The 18,951-nt window shown below is 41.7% G+C and overlaps 1 protein-coding gene across 1 annotated transcript; it reads left to right on the top strand.

Annotated features, from left to right (window-relative positions):
• Window positions 1–1,031: 1,031 nt before the first annotated feature.
• pdzd7a (PDZ domain containing 7a) lies at window positions 1,032–18,778 on the top strand. Its single transcript, XM_061039818.1, has 15 exons — window positions 1,032–1,704; window positions 2,321–2,458; window positions 2,606–2,780; window positions 3,204–3,380; window positions 4,148–4,295; window positions 6,387–6,447; window positions 7,457–7,984; window positions 9,622–9,777; window positions 9,937–10,112; window positions 11,321–11,412; window positions 11,506–11,597; window positions 11,765–11,833; window positions 13,114–13,767; window positions 14,129–14,229; window positions 17,686–18,778. The coding sequence occupies exons 1-15, from the start codon at window positions 1,512–1,514 to the stop codon at window positions 17,860–17,862; spliced, it is 2,937 nt and encodes a 978-aa protein (XP_060895801.1). The 5' UTR covers window positions 1,032–1,511; the 3' UTR covers window positions 17,863–18,778.
• Window positions 18,779–18,951: the final 173 nt, after the last annotated feature.

An 18,951-nucleotide genomic window follows, 5' to 3' on the forward strand; every position in this document is an offset into this window, starting at 1 on the left:
CATTTAGGGTTCTTACTAATTACACAAATATATATAGGCCTAGTGGAAATATAAATAATACAAAAAAAAATATTCAAGGTCAGGCTTTCTTTTCCACGTAGAACTACAACACATTGAATGCTGTTAATATGACTATGATAATTATAATATTAGTTCCTTGAGGATTCAGTCAGATATTATGCAGATTTTTCACAGCTTGCCACAAGGGGGCGTTGTTTATCTTTCTGACAGGCATCTTGAAGGCAGCCAAAAACATCCACAGCACAACTCATTCTTTCCTCACACACCTTTCAGTTTTACTTGAAATATTATGGGCTCAATTAACACAATAATACCACAAGTCACTTGGGGACGAAGTGACATAGACCTGAATCCGGCTTACTGTCGTGTAAATGTGCTTAATCATGACTAGTCTACCGCTAATGACCATACAAAGGCAGAGGATTATGTCAAAGGCTTACACCTCCTAATAGTGGTCACCTGGAGAACAAACGAGGTGTGACTAATACCCCGGGCTGTCCAGTAACAATGCGTCAGCGAGGCGGACAGGTGACAGTCTGTCCGGGCTCGCGACATGGACACAACAGGTAACGCTGTCTCACTTTGTTCACTTTAGTGTGTAGGCCTTTGTCAAGAGATGTTAAAGTTGTTTCAGTTTAGCGAAGTATCGTTTAACAGTTGAAGTTATCAGCATGATCAAGTTTAGACGGGGACAGAAGGAGCTGCTTTTATAATCAGCACCTTAAACGACGTCAACAACAAGCCCGAGGTTTTGCTCATTAGTTTTACATTAATATGACTGAACTGTCAAAACTAGGCCAATTCTTGTTTGTGTTTACTATATTTGAGTCGCTGTCCACGGTGCTGGAAATAAACAAGTAGGCCTACAAGGAGAAAAGGACACCGTTACTTATTTTCTATTAACTTTTATAGAGAAGTCGTATTCAAATGAGTGCCTTTTATTATCCTGTATTGAGCTTCTGAGCCTTCATTACTCACAGCATATTATTTTCAAAGCAGGCATCCATTTAATTAAACATGACCCGAGGGGAATCACCATGCACCGCTGACTTCTCGGCACACTGGTCCGGAGTATCTGAGCTGTAACAGGGGGGACAGGGACCATGAGTTCATTTGGGAATGGATTCAAAAGCTGAAAAGAAACCAAGTGGGTTATTTCCTTCTTTGTTGGACTACAAAGAAAACCAGGCATTGCGCATTCAATAACGATTTTTTTGACCTCTTTATGTAAATGAGGATTTTGCCTGTTCATTGTTTTCTTTGTCACATTTTGTCATTTGGAACTTGGATTCTTTTGTGAAGCTTATATATGATCTGAAGCTGCCTTTAAGGGATGTAAATCAACAGCTTTGGTGGGGACCAACCAGTGGGGACCAGCTCCAGCATTTTAACATCCACTTTGGACCAGCAGGAGCAAAGAGTTCCACTTCCCCAAATCCCAAACATCCTCCTGTCTGGATGACTAAGGGAAGAATTTCCAGACACATAGCATGGCTCACTCCTCTCACCCCTCTGGCTGGAGGGAGATGACAAATGGAGGGGGGCACCCCCACTTCCACAGCGGAGGCCAGGCAGGGGGTTCCCACAGCACCCCGCGCTACATGCTGAAGAAGCAGAACCGACACAGACACAGGTCGTCCTCTCCGATGGGCAGGGTCATCCTCATCAATGCACCCGTAGATGGTGAGTCAAAAGTCTGAGTTTGGATTTAAGTTTAGAGAAATTAAAAATTCAAAACACAATTGGCTGAAGATACTAGAGCTGAACGAATTGTTAAGGAAAGTAGTAAATAACCACAGTTTTGGTTCCTACAATCTAGCTGTAATCTGTTCCTGTATTTGTTTATGATAGTAAGCTGAACATCTTTGAGCTTTGTACGGTGGATCTGGCCAAACAAGCTATTTGAGGATATAACTTTTAACTTGGGACCATTTTAACACTATTTTCTAACATTAAGAGGCAAAAAAAAGATCAGTGAATCCTAAAATAATTGGAAGATTTCTCCATGATAAATTCAAAACTTGATCGAAAGGCAACTGGACTTGGTTAAAGATCTTTTTCAACTATTTATTGAAGCTTTATTAGAAAATTCACAGCTATACTTGAATTTTTTTTAAGTGTCGTGGTTCAAGAGCTCTTCAGTTATTTCAAATAAAAAGATTCATATATAGTAAAAAGTTATATTACAAACTGAGAGTGCCAGCAAAATGTTTTAAAACGTGTTCTCCTCTGACTGCAACAATAGGACGGTTTAAATCGGGTTCATGTCATAGTATTTTGTTGTTGTTTGTGTTTGCAGGAGGGGATGACTGTGAAGACCTTCACACAGTGACTATAGATAAGAGTCCAGATGGGCGTCTGGGTTTCAGTGTCCGAGGGGGTTCTGAACATGGACTTGGCATATTTGTCAGCAAGGTGGAGGACGACAGCTCTGCAGGTTAGGAGAGCGTTTGTCCCTCTCTCGCTCTGTGTTCCTCAGGATTATGGGAGGCGTATACTTGTGCTTACATCTTGGTATGTGTTGTCCTGTGTCTGTGCGACATTTACGTTTGTGTACCATGCTGAGTCCCACCTGTGTGTGCAGCGCAGGCTGGGCTGACAGTGGGCGATAAGCTGGTGGAGGTGAACGGGGTCAGCCTGGAGAGCATCACCATGAGCAGCGCTGTGAAGGTCCTGACAGGAAACAACAGGCTGAGGATGGTGGTGAGACGGGTGGGAAAGATCCCCGGCATCCGCTACTCCAAGGAGAAGACCACATGGTGAGGCTTAACAACTCACTGGTAGTTCATATTGTGTCAGTGCAAATGTGGCTGCCAAAATATTGTCCTAAGTCTTTTTACATCCTGGGTAACCTGATCGCTGCACCAAACTGTAACTGTACAAAAGGCTGTTTAGGCGACTTTGTTATGAACATGACCTTTGTATGACTTTTGTAAAGTCTTGTCACTAGACTGTAGCTCACGCTGGTTATCTTTCTTTTGGGATATTCTGTATCTTGGTTTCATGTGGCAGCAGTGGATGGATTACCACAGTGACCTTTATGGCTATTTGATTAACCGATACTGACAGACTTGAGCTCAACGAAGGGAGGGGAAAAGGAGTGTGTGGGAATGTTTGTATTTGTGCATATCTGTACTTACTTAAAGATGTGTGTGCATGTGTGTGTGTGTGTGTGTGTGTAGGGTGGATCTGATTCACCGGCGGATGGTGGTCGAGGAGAGCGGTCGCACGCCGTCAGAAGCCAGTTCAGACAGCGCTCTCCGCAGGATCGTACATCTCTTCACCACATCAGACGATTACTGCCTGGGCTTCAACATCAGAGGAGGCAAAGAGTTCGGACTGGGAATTTATGTTTCCAAGTATGAACCAAGTGTGCTTTTAATTACTCTCGGTCATTGTTTGTTTTACACCTGGATCGGCCATCAGCATCAGATTTAAAAAGAAAAAAAAAATCAAGATGTTGCAGCATGTGCATGATGCAGAATAAAGGTTGAATGTAGCCTGCTGAAGTGTCCTTGAGCATAAAAGAGGAAGGGAAGCAAATGAGAGCAGACTCTTCCCACAGGAATGAAATATCACATTGTTTTATCTTTAGCTGTTTTCTTGTCTTTCTTTTTTATGTTTTAAGATCAAGGCAACCGCAGGCTTCAAAGGGAAGGTCTCTTGACTCAACTTAATTTCAGCTACAGAAAGAGTTGTTAAAAACTGCTTTGATCGGGGGGTAGCCAGTAGCCTATTTGTTAGCGCGCTCGCCCTTTGTACAGGGGCTATAGTCCTCCAAGCGGGTGGCCCGGGTTTTAGTCTGACCTGTAGCTCCTTTTGTACATGTCATACCCCGCTCTCTCTCTCTGATTTCTGACTCTATCCACTGTCCTATCTCTAAATGAAGGCATAAAAAGCCCCAAAAACAAACCTTTAAAAAACCTGCTTTGATTAAAGAAACAAACATAAACACAACATACAGTTACAGAAAAAAAAATGTGAATGCATCTTAATTAAAAGAAAAGTAGAACATGAAATAAAAGGGTGATATAAGTGGCCAGTCATTCAGGAAGTGTACTTAAGTTTGAACTGCTCAGTTACATATATGTGAATGTAACTCCATTGTTACACCGTCTCTCGTCAGGTTGGACCCCGGTGGGCTTGCAGAGCTGCATGGCATCAAGATGGGCGATCAAATCCTCGCAGCCAATGGAGTCAGCTTTGATGACATCACTCATAGCAATGCAGTGGAGGTGCTGAAGAGCCACACACACATCATGTTGACCATCAGGGTGAGACCCAAACACTTGAAGTCATATATAAAGCTGCAATGATGCTTTTTTTTTTTTACATTCATGATGGATCAAAAAGATTATTGTGGAACTACGTCAGGATTCTTGTGTAAAAAAACAGGAAGTTATTACCTAAGTCTTTCCCTCCCATCAGCTTTAAGGTGTGCTTTATGCTTATTGTTTTGGTAACTGGAAAGTTCACCTTCACTGCTTTAAGTATCATTGTTGTCAGCTAACAATGTACACGACCTATTCAGCACCAAAGGGCAGATGAAGACAGTCGTCTTTTAGCAGAACATGTAGCAGCTAAAGAGCATGATGATACTCTAAGGCAGTGGTTCCCAAAGTGGGGGTCGGGACCCCCAGGGGGGTCACCAGCCACCAAGAGGGGGGTCGCGAGATGCCTTCCATAAAAAATAAAAAATCATTTAAAAGTGCATAAGTATATATTTTTACCCATTTTTGTAAATATACAAAAAGTAGTCTAATGTCATATAAGACATAGTATCATTAAGTGAAATGAATGTGTACATTTTTATTGTTTTTAGGCTGTTTTATTATTTTGTGTTCCTAGTTTTTGGATAGGTTTATTAGTGTGTCGCTACGTTATATACCTAACGAACCACATTAAAGACAGTGGGGGGGGGGGGGGTCCCCAGTTTCTGTCACCCTTATTTTGGGGGTCATGACCTGAAAAGTTTGGGAACCCCCGCTCTAAGGAGATGTTGGGACTTGTCTGTTGGATATGATAATACATTATGCATTTCATTTGGGTTGTAATACGTCTGTGTTGTTTTAAAGCTTGTTGCTCTCTAGTGTCAATATAATCAGTGAATGCAGGTTTACGTCTAATTCCAGTAAAGTGTCCCCTCTGGTCCTTCACACGTCCCCTGTGCAGTGCTGTATGGCGGTGTGAATCATTTGCTCAGGTTTAAACGTAACAATTGATTGGGTGCTTTAACGTGCCGTGACACAATAATAAATGCAACAGCGTGTTAAACAACACCCGCTCCACTCAGGAGAGGAGCACAGCAGAGCGGACAGCTGGCTCGCAGCCCTTTTCATTTCTTGTGTGTCTGTGTGTGCGTGCGTGTGTGCCACTTAACCTGTGTCGTTTTTAGATAAAGGGCATTTGTGTGCGTGTTTGTGTGTATGCACGGGGCACATGCTTGTTGTGCAGTGTCTATGTATGTGTGCTCTCCAAGCTCGCTGACATCGTTGCATGCTCATTTTACTCCTCTGATCTCAGGTTCCACGTGTGAAAAACAGCCAGGGACTATGTTCATTATTCAAAGGCAGTCAGGGATCAGGTTATAATCAACAGACAGCCTAAAATTATGTCCTCCGTCTGTTCTGTATTAGACTCATATGTATGTCAGTCACATATAATAAAGCAAGAGTCAACTTATGGTTTGTTATGAGGTTCTGTCGCACATTTGTATACAAGGTTTGTGTGGAAATCTTTCTATTGTAGCCTTGTGTGTGTGTATTTAATCTATATATACTGTAGGTGAGAATACCCTGTAAAGTAGACCCAAGAGACTATCAGGTTTAATTCTTAATCCTAAGTGGCACACTCTTTCGAAAAGATCGCCTTGCGCTGACGGTGTTGTCCACACCTTTGATAGTGATTCTCTCTGCTTGCATTGTTACATAACACATGTATCTGCACCATTTTTTTTTATTTTAGATGACATTGTGGATATTTGCTGCAAAAAATAATACAAACAGAAATGACAGTTAAATTACCATACATTGAATAACTTGTACAGATTTAGCCTAAACTGCATATGTACAAAGAGCTCATGTGCAGCTTGTTCATGCATTCAAAAGGTAAGAAAACATCTCACAACAGCGATAGCTTATGATTGTGATTGTGGAAAAATGCGATGTCTGGGTCCAACAGGAAGCCAAAAAAAAGCCCCCAAAACAGCAAAAAACAAACAACAATGTATTGCTGCTTGAGTTTTTTTAGCTGGTACTGAAGAAAACAACAAGTCATTTTGTTAGCATTGTGATATTTTTTCTTGTTTGATTATGTATATAGTTTGTGATTTTAGAAGACTCATTTATTTATTTCTACTCAAACAGGAAGCTGGGAGATACCCTGCGTTCAAGGAGATGGTGGCAGAATACGGCTGGCTTGACAAACGTATGTTGACTCATTACTTGATAAGATTTTATAAATTAAGGTTAGATTAGGTGAAGGCGTATGATACAGTCGCTGACCGGCCGACTGGAACAACAGAGACGACCGTCCAGGTTTCAGGAGACTTATGGATCTTGGGGAGCAGATAGAAGAGGCCTGGGTTCATCTGGACCATCCAAATAATTTTTCTGTTTTGCATTGATGAATTTTTGTCTTTAATGTATATCTGTAATCATCCTAATTAGTGTTTGTGTCTCTTATTGTAATGAATGTGTCAGTGGTTTTATAATATGTGCTGTTATTTAAGTTTAACTGTAATTGTCCCTTTCCTGTATGACTATTTGCCTCCCTTATCTGCTGGCTTAATAACTATGTGTAGAGTTTAAGGTGAGTTTAGGAGAGAGGATCATTATCTGTACTATATAAACTAAATTTAATTCTAAGTATTGTAGATTTAAAAAAATATATATTTGGAGTTTTTCATTCTCAAAGGCAAAGTGAAATGCTGGTTTCAACATAAAAATCTTGTTTGATTAGAACATGGACCCCATGTAGCCTGCTTATACATAAACCCTGTGATTTCATTTCTTCACAGGACTGAGATCTTTATTTTTTTATTATTATTATTTTTGAATACTTCTCAACACAGCCAGGGATTAATTCAGCGTACTCAAAGACAGCTAAATTGTCTGGAACAGTGCATGACCTGACATCTGGGTCAAGAAACAGATTCACTTTGGAGCTTCCCTTGAGAAAAAAAAAAGAAAGAAAAGAAGACGAACTTCTGCTTCCTGTTCTGTCTTTAAAAGTTGAGAGGATTAAGCAAACATGAGGGCGGAGAGGTTTTAATCCAAAAGAAGACGACTGTAAAATTAGGAAATGGAGCTTGTCTAAAACCTTAATCACTTTGTAACCTAGTTACTTTTGCATGTAATGTGACATTTCTTTCTCAAATATAGCAGTTCTATAAGGTTTAAGATATTTGATTCTAATCATGGTGTGTTTTCTTTAGTTGCTAATGGAGGCCCTGCACCATCCTCCCAGGGTTCAGACTCCAACTCCTCGGCCTCCTCCTTGTCCTCCAGCACCCCCCTCAGCTCCCTCAGTGGTCTCTCCCAGGTTCTTTTCCCTCCCATCTTCGGCTCTGAGATGGTAGATGTCGCCATCTCCACAGAGGACCGCTCCCGATGTGCAAGCCGTGCAGAGAGGACTACTGACACAGCCATACAGACTGACCCCCAACCTCTAAACTACCCGGACCTACCCCCATCTAATGGGTCGTACCATGACAGGCTGGTTGCCTCAGAAACGAGCCGGACTGTAGGTGCCACTGTGCTACTGAAGGACACAGTCATACGTGGGAAAGGGGAGGGGCCAAGGGAGATGGGTGGGGCCGGGGAAGGAGGGCGGGGACGGAGGAGGACGCTGTCGTCAGGGGAACAGGAAGTAGAGAAAGATTCACCTAAAACGGCAGCCCTGATGGCCCTGAGCAAACCACGGAAGCCAATCAGACGATCCCAGAGCCACATCACTGCGTCAGGTGAGAGCTGTGGGGGGACCCCGGGTCAGATTTGGTAATGTGTTAGGTTGTGTAAGGTAGTCGTAGGTACATTTAGTTTACAGTGAGCTAATTATTGCCCTCTTAAAAACACAATCAGCAACACAAGACAACACGCGATAAATAAAGTGACAAAAGAGTTAGAGGACATTTTAGAGGAGCAGCAAGTTTACAGCGGCTATGAGTGTCTTTCTCATTGTCAATGTATCATTTTCCACACACAAATATTGCTCTCAAAAATCCAGAACAGATCAGTTTTATTCTGTATTGTTGTTGTTGAGTATAGCAGAATTATCGTCTATTTAAGTAAAGAAACAAACACAGTGAGAATGGCAGTCACATTCATATCTTTAGCAAATTTTTGTAGCAGCACCTGAACTCACCATGTGATAAGACACCCTCTCACACCCTCCAGAGGACCCCCCCCCCCTCCCATTCCTCCATCACTCTGGGTCAGGATGTGTACAGGAACCTCCAGAGTCCACATGGCTGATTTAAGCTCCAGACGGGATTTGTTCAAGAGCACAAAGTTAACTCAGACTCATGATTAATCTCTGCCCTTTACTCTCACTTGTTGTGCCTCTGTGAGAAATGAATAAGAACGAGCATACAGAGGAATATCCACCCAGACCTTGGTGGGGCTGTTGAGTTATTACACTTTCCTTTTCAATTTATCCCGCTCATTCATACCTTCAGGACCTGACGGGGACTTGGGGCAGAGCCCAGAGCTGATTGGACATTTGTTATGTAAGCTGGAGCACAAGATGGGATTGGTTTGTGCGGGTGGGGTGGGGGGGTTGATGTAACTGCTATTCATCAGTATTACTGTGTTACTTTTCACAGTGGCAGATTTACAACAGTGAACAGAGGAGCTGACTGGAAGAGAAATGAACAGTCTGTAGTCATAGCGGAGAGTGTGAATCACCCTCTGCTATTGGCTAACAGTTAAACAGGCAGCAGGGCAAAGCTAATGAATTATGTTTTCAGGCCCGTACACAGAGATGCAGATTGTCCTATTCTTCCTATGGCACCAGAAATGAAAGGGGTTTTTGTACGAACACGATAAAGCTGCAGCATTTATAATCACCCTATTGGTACAGCAAAAAATTAACAAAAATAAAAAGTATAAATCATGATATATTGATACACATAAAATCCTGTTTTTAAGTGTTTGAAGGATGAAATTGATTTTGTTTGCCTGATATTTTTCTGGCAGGCTGATTCTGAGCTCATAGTCTGGATTGTCAAGCAAATTAAATTTCCATGCATGAGTGTTTTAGTCTGCAAATTGACCCATAAAGAGTTTAAAAAAAAGACAGAATATAGCTAACGGCGCAGCCTTTTTGTGCAGTAAATGAAATCATGAATTGTTGATATCAGAGCCTTAAGACATTTACAGATATGCAAGAATCTGCTCCTTATTAGTCAGATTTAGATTTATTTGTTGGGTTAATTAACTGGGTTCTCTTTGCTGTTTTAAGTTGGCCTGGGAGAATTTCAGAACATTAGAAGATTAGATACATTTTGTCGGTGAAAATGAACCCTATCTTGACTGAGTTGCAAATTTAGAAGGACAAAGCATTCATTAACACTTTGTCTTTTCGCCCTTTAACCTTTAGAGGACAGGCAGAAGAAGAAGAGGCAACAGAAGGAAAAGCGCTCTGCAGAGGGTAAATCCAGCCTGCAGCGATCGAAAACCTTTGTCAACCTGTTCTTTAAGAAAGACCGTAAAGAGAAGAGTCGCTCCAAGTCACCGTCTCACCACGCAGACAAAGGTGAGGGCGAGGACAGCTATTTATGTCCATGCACATGTTTTTGCACCACACAGCTCTGAATGTAGTTTTGAAGATTTTTCTTCGTTTGTTTCTTCATTTTTTTTACAGTTTTTCTCCTTTGCACGTTTTTATATTAAATCTTTTACTTAAATATCTTAGATAAGGAGCGGGGGGGTCGCCCCTTCCAGCTCTTGACCTCCCCGAGAGAATCCCGAGCTGGGCTTAAAGACAGCAGCCTGCTGCCTCGGCTGGAGACCCTGCAGCACGTGGAGGACATGGCAAAGAAGCTGTTGATCCAGGATGAGGTGACTGCCGTGATGAGACACTGTCAGCGGGTGAGTTCCTGATCTCAAAATACCATCTCTGACACCTCAGTGGAACTGTCCTGTCTGTGTTTTGCTCCTCCGACTGAATGAGAATCAGCTGGACTTCTTACAGGCTTACTGTGTCTCTGAGTGTCCTTTAGTGATAGATGTGTCTGGCAGCAGCTCTGACAAAAGACAGATTTGGCCTGTCATTTCTGATTTGGATCAAATATCAAACATCCTATGATCCCCTTGGCTCTCTCCGTCTATCTCACACTCCTCGCCAATTTCAGGGGATCAGCTCATTGGCCGGCTTTTTGCCATCACTGAAGAAGATATTGAGTCCTTGAATAACAGAATGAATGCTATCAATACGGTAATTAAACAAACAAACAAAATCTCTATGAATTTTTCATGTTAATCAACACAGTTACCAGTAATGAAAACATGCTGCCTTGTCTGGTGTCAACCTGCCATGAATAAGCACATTGGGGTTTTAGTTCCTGATATTTGGAGGAAATGCAATGACTTGGAGCGACTGTTTTATAACAGTTAGGGGACTCCTACAGCAAATTAATATGTCACCTCTGTGATGTTGGAGGACTCACAAGAGACAATTCTAAAAGAGATTAGTAAAAACAAATCTTTGGCTTTTTGTCTCAAATAAAGATCAACTGTGAAAAAGAGATGATTCTAATATCAAACAGCATCTAGATTCTATCATTAGAAAGTCTCTTCTAATGTTTTGTAAACCCTCAAAGTTCAGTTTGTTACACAGATGTTCCGTCAAAAGTCCCCATGAACGTGCAGAGATAGATCTTCTACATGATTAAGTTTATTTATTTATTATTTATTTCTTTAAAACTCCCTTCAGGGGCGTTGGTTTAACTCAGTTGGTTATATATACAGAGGCTAAGTCATTGATGCACTGGTTGTTGGTTCGACTCCCGACCTGAGACCATCTGTGTATATCATCCCCGCTCTCTCTTCCCCACAGTTCTTTTCCCTCTTCAGCTCTTCTACCACCTCTACAAAAACACTTCTTCAAAGCAGGAAGCATTTTTTTTTTTTTTAATCTATTTTCACAGGCTGAGTAGTCCTTTGTGTAAAAGTTTAGAAGTGCTCCCTGAAATTTCCAGAAGCAACCTGATGAAGACCTTTCTGTTTAAACAACTTGACTTACTTATTTTTCTTACAGTTTTGGTTTAATTCATGCCCCAATCTTCTGTTTCTCTCAGTTTTTATCGGAGAATGTGATTGAAGATTTAGTACGCCCCCTCTTGGCAATTTTGGACCGGCCAGAGAAACTGCTGCTTCTCAGAGAAATAAGGTGAGATGCATAGTATATAGGGAATACACACTACCTTTTTAAGTATATTATAAAATGTGTGTGTGTGTATCTAACTGATTATATCCTCTGCAGGATGCTGATACCCACTGCTGAGTTGAGTCGTTTTGACAGCATGGTCATGCCCTTTGAGCTGGAGGCGTACAATGTTCTGAAGAGTCGCTCTGGTAAGCACAGGAATGTACTTAACTTTCTGATCTTTTCATCAATCAAGTTAAAAATAAAAACACAATTTCTCAGAAAAAGATTGTAAGAAATGTAGTTGTTAGAAAAAGCCAGTAAATAAGTGAAAGGAAAACCAGTGATATAGCTTTAGCTGTGTATTTCTCTGTAGTGCGTTCTCCAGCTCTGCGCTCCCCTCGTGGTGGAACCCCTCGACGTCACCTCATCACCCCAATCCCAGGTACATCTGCTCCCTCCTCTACCTTTTACACTTTCCCTTTCTAAACCTCACCTCTCTCTCTCCTGACTCTGTCTATGTCTGGTTTCTGCCCTTTCTCTAATCCCCGTGGAAAATAAGATACACAAAGGGCTTAGACCTCTCACCTTTTGTTTCCTTCTCCTCTCGCTCTCACTTTTTCCTCCCTCACTTCACTTTTTTCTTGCCCCATCTCGTATCTTCTACCTGCATCCGCACACCATATCCCATCTCGTTCCCACCTCTCGACCTCATATAAAAACACACAGACCTCGCAGTGCACAGTATATCTCAGGTTTCCTGTGCCCGCGCTGAAGCAGAGGTTTATGTTACATCTCTGTGGCCAGCTGAAGGACCGAGACGTGCCTCTCTGGCTGCTGTGACACTTCAACAATACAGAGAAGCTTTTAGCCTCTGCTTCATTCACACACGATCGATACAGCCTCACCTGACTGCAGACATCTCACGTTCTAAAGTCACAGGCTAGAGGTCACGAGGTCATAGCATTAACTGTATATGAAGATGGTTGACGCGACAGGTGCTGACATAATGCGCTGGTGATGTCATTTGGAGCCAGAGTTTCTGCATTAGGCTCTGCTAAAGTTTTGAACTCTACCAATGATCCACTGCCTCCCATCTGTGTGTCATAGAACAGATAGACGGTACCTCTGTAAACAGTCTTTGGGTGTCGGGAGTTTTGGAAACAGGAACTGGAACTTTTCTTTTGTGTCCTGTTTTAGAGAAAGATGTCTGCGTATAGTTGGTCCTGTTTGGATAAAATGGTATCATAAGAAACAATGATTATATGAGAAAACTGGGTAACTTCTGCTGAATCTAATTTTAGTTTAGCCTCAAAACAACAAGCAGGATTTTTTTTTTTGCTTTGTAAATAAACAATATATGTTTGCTAACAGTTCTATCTCAAGGGGCTTTAAGAAGTCAGGGGAGTATAATTATCTGTTTGCTCCAACAGTTTGTCCCTATCTTACAGTAAAACTACTATTACTACAAAATACTGTGCCATGTAAACATCTTATCCAGCGTTGTCATTATAGATCAAAGGTCCTGCACTGGTTATAAAACAAGACACAAATGGTCTGAAATTGCTGAATCATGTTTACAGGGACATGAATGACATGGTTTCTTATGTCTAATAAGTAATATACTCTCTGTGTTTACATGCAGGAGTTCTACTACTGGTAGACATCCTAAAGAAGAAGGTCTGCTGTTTTAAAGCTGAGCTTGTTGTTTTCTGGTTTGTCCAGATTTCAGGGGCGGCTTCCACCTGCAGCCAGTCCAGGACACTTCGCGAGAGGGTCAGCTGATTGAAGAGTTGGAGAGATTGCGTTTGTCCAGCCAACAGTCTGGCCATCTCCCTCCCTCCCGCGCCTTCGCCCCTCTGCTGGACGTACCTGTGGACAACTACACCTCCTCAAATGTGCGCTTCCGCTCCCGGAGCCCCTCACCCATCTACAGCTCCCTCCTCACAGAATCCCCACACAGCACCCAACATGGGCGCCAACCCCATCGCTCCCCAAACAGAAGGGAGAACGGGGAGTCGCTGTACGACGAGGTCTCACTGCTGTCAGTGTTTGATCGAGGAGATGCGATTCCTGAACGAGGGAGGTCACCTGTGAGAAACGACCGCGGGAGAGTGAGGAGGGAGGCGAGTCCTGACAGCATAGACAAGAGACGGAGCAGGCAGGAGGGCTACACAGAGGTCAGCGTACACGTTCCTTCACAGCAGAGAGGGAGAACCCCGCTCGCCGATGTGTTTGAGCCGCAGAGACAGAGGAGTCCGTCAAGGGGCAAAGGGAGCAGTCAGCTGGTTAATGGACATTCACACAACGGTCACAGTCTGACGCCTGAGGAGTATGACATCCACTCTTTGACTATCTCCAAGGCCAAGCCATCTCTGGGTAAGTACTAACAGAAAAAACATGTACTTTCTGCTTTGCTATCACTTTAAACAGATTTTAGGGAGATCTCTATGCAAGATACTAAATCTGTTATGAGTCTTCTTCCCTCAGCATGAATAAAACTGACAAATAAAAATAAGAAAGCAGACCCTTTGAATGTTTTTGAATATCCCATGTGCATTACATCACCAGTAGAGGGCATGGTATCACTAATTTTTAAACTGACAGGGATTTGGAAGAGTTAAATGCTTTTAATGATATCTGTCCAAGAACACAGAGAGTGTATGCACAGTAAAAAAAAACTAGTGATAATATAGGCATCTGTTACTGTAAAGCACTCCTTCTGATGATTGTCTTTCAGGTATTAGTATCTCTGGAGGAATGGAGTCTAGAGTCCAGCCCATGATAAAGATTCAAAAAATCTTCCCAGGAGGAGCAGCGTCTACAAATGAGGCTCTGAAGGTGAGAAGAAACAAAAAGAATCACTGCAGTAGGCCCAATATGACAAAAAAAAAAGGTGATAGTGATTGTGAAAAGTTCAAAAAAATGACTTGTGAGAAAATTTGGTAATCAAGTGAAATGCAATCGTACTCCTTCACAGTTTGAAAATGCACTTTTCTTTCTTCACACACCCCTGACTCTTAAGCACTTTAGACGGGTGTCCTGGTTGGAGTGTATTTTAATTACCCGTCAACTCTTTGTCCTGTGTTTATGAGTTGTTGGGATAAGAAAGCCGGTCTATGACAAAGAGGTTGATTATGTGTAATGAGGAGTGGAGAGCAGATGAGTCCATGGCTGTCTCAAGTAGCCCATCACCTCCATTATAGATGAGGAACACAGGTGCTGGTCTGTTAATGTATTGGTAATATATCGACCGCACAGTAACTTAACAGTCGTCCGTGATCTTGGCCTGGTTCACTTAAGCACACCTGATACACACACTCGCTCATTACTGGTAACCAAGAGCTAATTCTTAGAAAGATTCAAAGATGTAGACGTCAAACAACACCAGCTTAAATACACATTAAATATTTGCCTGATAATATAGGTTATTTATGTACTATGTGTTTCCTACACCTAGCTATCATTTGACAAATGCTACATGTGTCCAATGTCCGATTGAAGCATCAAACATAAAAAGCATCCAGGATTTCAGATATAGAAAAAATATAAATTTCCAAATTCCTGTATACAAGTCTGCCTTTATGTTCAAACAAGCAACACACACACACACACACACACACACACACACACACACACACACACACACACACACACACACACACACACACACACACACACACACACACACACCAAGAAAGGGAGCAGAAATCCGGTATAAGAACAACAAAAGTGCCAGAAATGGAAAATAATGTTTAAGCTCGTGGTATATAGAAATAAGAACTTGGCAAAAAGAGACAGCTTGGACCAAGATCGCATACCAAGTCCCCCCTGCCCCTGCCCCTGCCCCTGCCCCTGCCCCTGCGCCTGACCCAATCCATTCATTTTGGGTGCCTCCTGGTGTCATGTTTCTTTTGGGATCAAGTCATATTGGTCTCCCATAAATGGCCCTTGAAATGAATGTTTTCAGATGGAGACTCTAAATTGGGCTGTAGAAGAAAATTCCTGGAATGCTTTCAGGAAACGAAACATGATACTGGTGTAAGGAAATAATGACGCAAAATATAAAAATCCTCCAAAATATCTAATAGGACTGTTATAAGTTTTGCAGAGAAATTTCCATTAACATCAAATGGAATGACAGCACAGTTAAATCAGTGTATTAAGCTTTGGAAATAAAACAAAAGCAAGCGAGATCAAATTTTCCATGTAAAGGTTTTGGCTCTGACCCCTTGTAGTTTGTTTTGATGAACTCAGTCGAAGTCAAGGGCCCTCAAAAATGAACATGTGTTTGAGGAACTGCTCCTAGGCACAGCAGTATTTTGAGCTAACGTCTGTATGCTAACTGCTTTTAATACCAAAGATAATATGCTGAAGATATGGAGGTAGCCTAATTCAGAGGGATTCATGTTGTTTGTAACAATGTCTGAACCAAATCGCATCATGTTGAAAGTTGTAGAGATATTTGTGTTTGGACCAGAGTGCTGCTAGCATGGCTAAAAACAGAGTCATAGTGTAAGCTACAGATATTTAGCAACTTGCTAGCACCCTTCTGCTATCTGTTGTTTCCACATCACACCTCAAAACAAGCCTTGTCAGCTCCCTGCTATCTGCTCAGCTCAGTGTTAACATGCATCCTGTTTCCTTTGACCCTCATGATAACATATAATCAGTGAAGAATGTTGTTTTGTGTGTATGGAGACGTGTGGCCATGTGTATTCCTGTTTTTTAGCCACCTGCTTTTATCAGAGGAAATGTTGTCATGTGCCTCCTGTTAACCCCCTGTGTGACAGGGAGTAGTAAATACATGCCGTATGATACTATAACTTTTATTTGTAGTCTTTTGTGCTACTTATCACTAGAAAATCAAAAATATACAGCTTAACTGTTCCTGATTTTGACAAATATTTTGCCAATTTAGCAATGCAGCTTCATTGATGTATCGTTGGTCTATCGTCCAACTCATATGTCTCAACCATAGACTGTAAAAATAACAACAGATTCTCAACACAGATGGATCAGTTCCTATACATTTGGTGAATTTGTATCAGGGTTTTAGAGGAGGAATCCTAATTACTTTTTTTGCCAATGTTATTCATAATTTTATACTTTATTTCTAAATCTGGGTTTGACTGAAGATTTAAATGAAAGATTCAGTTTTTGGTGCAACAGGTTTTTTTTGCAAGTATGGCTTACATACTGCATCTGTAGAGATTTAAATAAGCGGTACATGGCGCCAATACTCCTCTTCTTATGTTGAATTTAATTGTAAGAGCCTGGTAAAACTGATAAACATTTCATTGATCCTTCCATGCAAGCTGTAGTCACTTTTAAAGGCTAGATTATTTTTAGATTGTGACATCCATTGGCTAGAAGAGAGAGAAACTTATGAATGTGCTCCAAAAAAAAAAGGCTGCAAAGAGGATGCGACAGATTAGGTTGGATCTGTTTAATTCAAATAAATTACTTTTCAAAATGAAAAAGCACCTTTAATCTGCCGTTTGGTTAAATGGCTCTAAATCTTTGATCCTGATCTCAGGGCAGGTTATGAGGTTAGTGGTGAACACAAGACTGTCTGCTGAGCCGTTTGAAAAGCTGTCAGGACAAAGTCAGGGCGGCCTTCTCCTCCTATATCATCCAGATGTATTTGACACCTGTAAGATAAATAGGGCTCGTGCTGAAAAGGGAAAATGAATGTCTCATGACTGGAGAGGAAAAGGGAAAGGGAAAAGACGTTATAGGTGGAGATACAACAATGGCCACTGGCATTGTCTGCTATGTGTTTCTAACCTTCACTGAGGTTGAACACATGAGGCAGGTGCATCCTCAATGAACGCTGATGACATCAGAGGAAGTTCCTTTCCTAGGGGCTTCAAAGTTTTGTCACTCTCTGTTCGTATTCTGCAAGAAACAGAGATTTCACGTGTGTGTGTGTGTGTGTGCGCACGTGTGCTTGTCTCGGTGTATGTTCTTTTTCTAACAACCTTGTGCTGAAGGGGAAACTTTATGTGTGCAATAGTGACGGCCTTCAGTGTGAATACATAAAAGTAGCAGGAGAGGCACAATTCTCTATGGCATAAATCAGGTCCTCGCTAAGGAACACAATCACTGCAGATTTATGGAAAGTGTCTTTAATGTCGCTGTGGAAAGAGACCGATTGCTACAGAAAAAAAAGGATACAGAGAAGTGGAAGACACTCAAAGATATTTGGTTAATAAGGAGTAAAAATCTTATTTTGTGTTAAGTTATTGTTTTGCATGTATCATATTTTTCCATTTTCTGTGTGTAAATCTGTAGGCAGGGTATGAACTTCTGTCTGTGGACGGCGAGAGTCTGCAGGGAGTGACTCATCAGCACGCAGTGGATGTTATTCGCCGAGCGTTCGGCAACAAGGCCAAAGACCCGATGGTTTTTGTGGTCAAGGTTCCCAAGGTCCCTACCGCCCACACCGGCCCCGTGAGACCTGCAGACTAACCTTTGAGTGCCTCACAGCGAGGCAGGAGCTCAGGCGTGAAGGACACAAAACATGCAACCCCTGTGGGAGTGAATCACCAAAGAATTCACCACAGAGGAGGAAACATGGGACAGGTAGATCTCTTTCATAATGCGGAGGAAATGATGGACAGAAGCATTCGTTTAAGAAGGAGGAAACATGTCAAAGAGAAAAGTTAACATGTCAAAGTAGGTTCAAAGAAGCTATCGAATGGAGATGGTTAGAAATAGATTTTGCTACAATAAAATGTGAGATATACATTTTTCAACTGTACCACTTTTATAATATTCATAGTCAACATTATATTAAAAAACATTAATTGTACATTAACGGGATAAAAAGTGAAATATATGGGGTTTTTTTTATATCGTGTGGACCATGAATTTCTCCTAGGTTGAAGTTGTGCCACTGCATGATGCGTCAAGTGATCTCTTAGCACTTTCTGATTGTAGAGCCAGTGGTTTGCACTTCTCAGTTGGATCATCTCAGTCCAGCAGGCCTTCCAGTGGGAGATTACCCGATCCCGCTTTATCAGATTTATAGATTTAGACCCAGATTAATCCCCTGTATTATGTCAAAACTGATAGTTTGGGTTTAGGGGATGTCATGGGGAGAGATTATTCCACATTTCTGGTGGGTACTTTTTGCTGTATTATTCTGGCAGGAGTGCCTGTGCTCTGAACCAATCCGCCACTTTAGAGGCTTAATTACACCATGCTGAGGGCTGAGCTTATGCAGACATGGGGAGGAAAAACATGTCAACGAGAAATGCAAGACATGAAGACAACAGATTAAATCAAAGAAGGGTATAGGAGAATTTGGCAGGAAGGTTACTGGAATATACTGTGCATATAGTGCCTTACTTCTGCAGACAGCCAGAGGGGAAAACACTGATTAATGTTGCACAAACTTGGATTTCAAGGTGAAATGTTGCTTTTCAGACATGCAATTAAAGGTTTTAAAAAATACATTTTGTGTGCATATGCCTTTCAGTTATTACAAAGCACTTAGTCATAACTTGAATTCGATGAACGCTCAGTCGGTATTTTTCATCAGCCCGTGATCGATGA

Source organism: Labrus mixtus, chromosome 6 (genome assembly GCF_963584025.1).
Source record: "Labrus mixtus chromosome 6, fLabMix1.1, whole genome shotgun sequence".
Taxonomy (NCBI): Eukaryota; Metazoa; Chordata; class Actinopteri; order Labriformes; family Labridae; genus Labrus; species Labrus mixtus.

Excerpts from the sequence above, each read along its gene's own strand:
- pdzd7a (XM_061039818.1), top strand. The coding sequence starts at position 1,512 with ATGGCTCACTCCTCTCACCCCTCTGGCTGGAGGGAGATGACAAATGGA. Across the intron at positions 7,985-9,621 it reads GAGCCACATCACTGCGTCAG|AGGACAGGCAGAAGAAGAAG; the intron begins GTGAGAGCTGTG and ends TTTAACCTTTAG. Across the intron at positions 11,598-11,764 it reads TGTTCTGAAGAGTCGCTCTG|TGCGTTCTCCAGCTCTGCGC; the intron begins GTAAGCACAGGA and ends ATTTCTCTGTAG.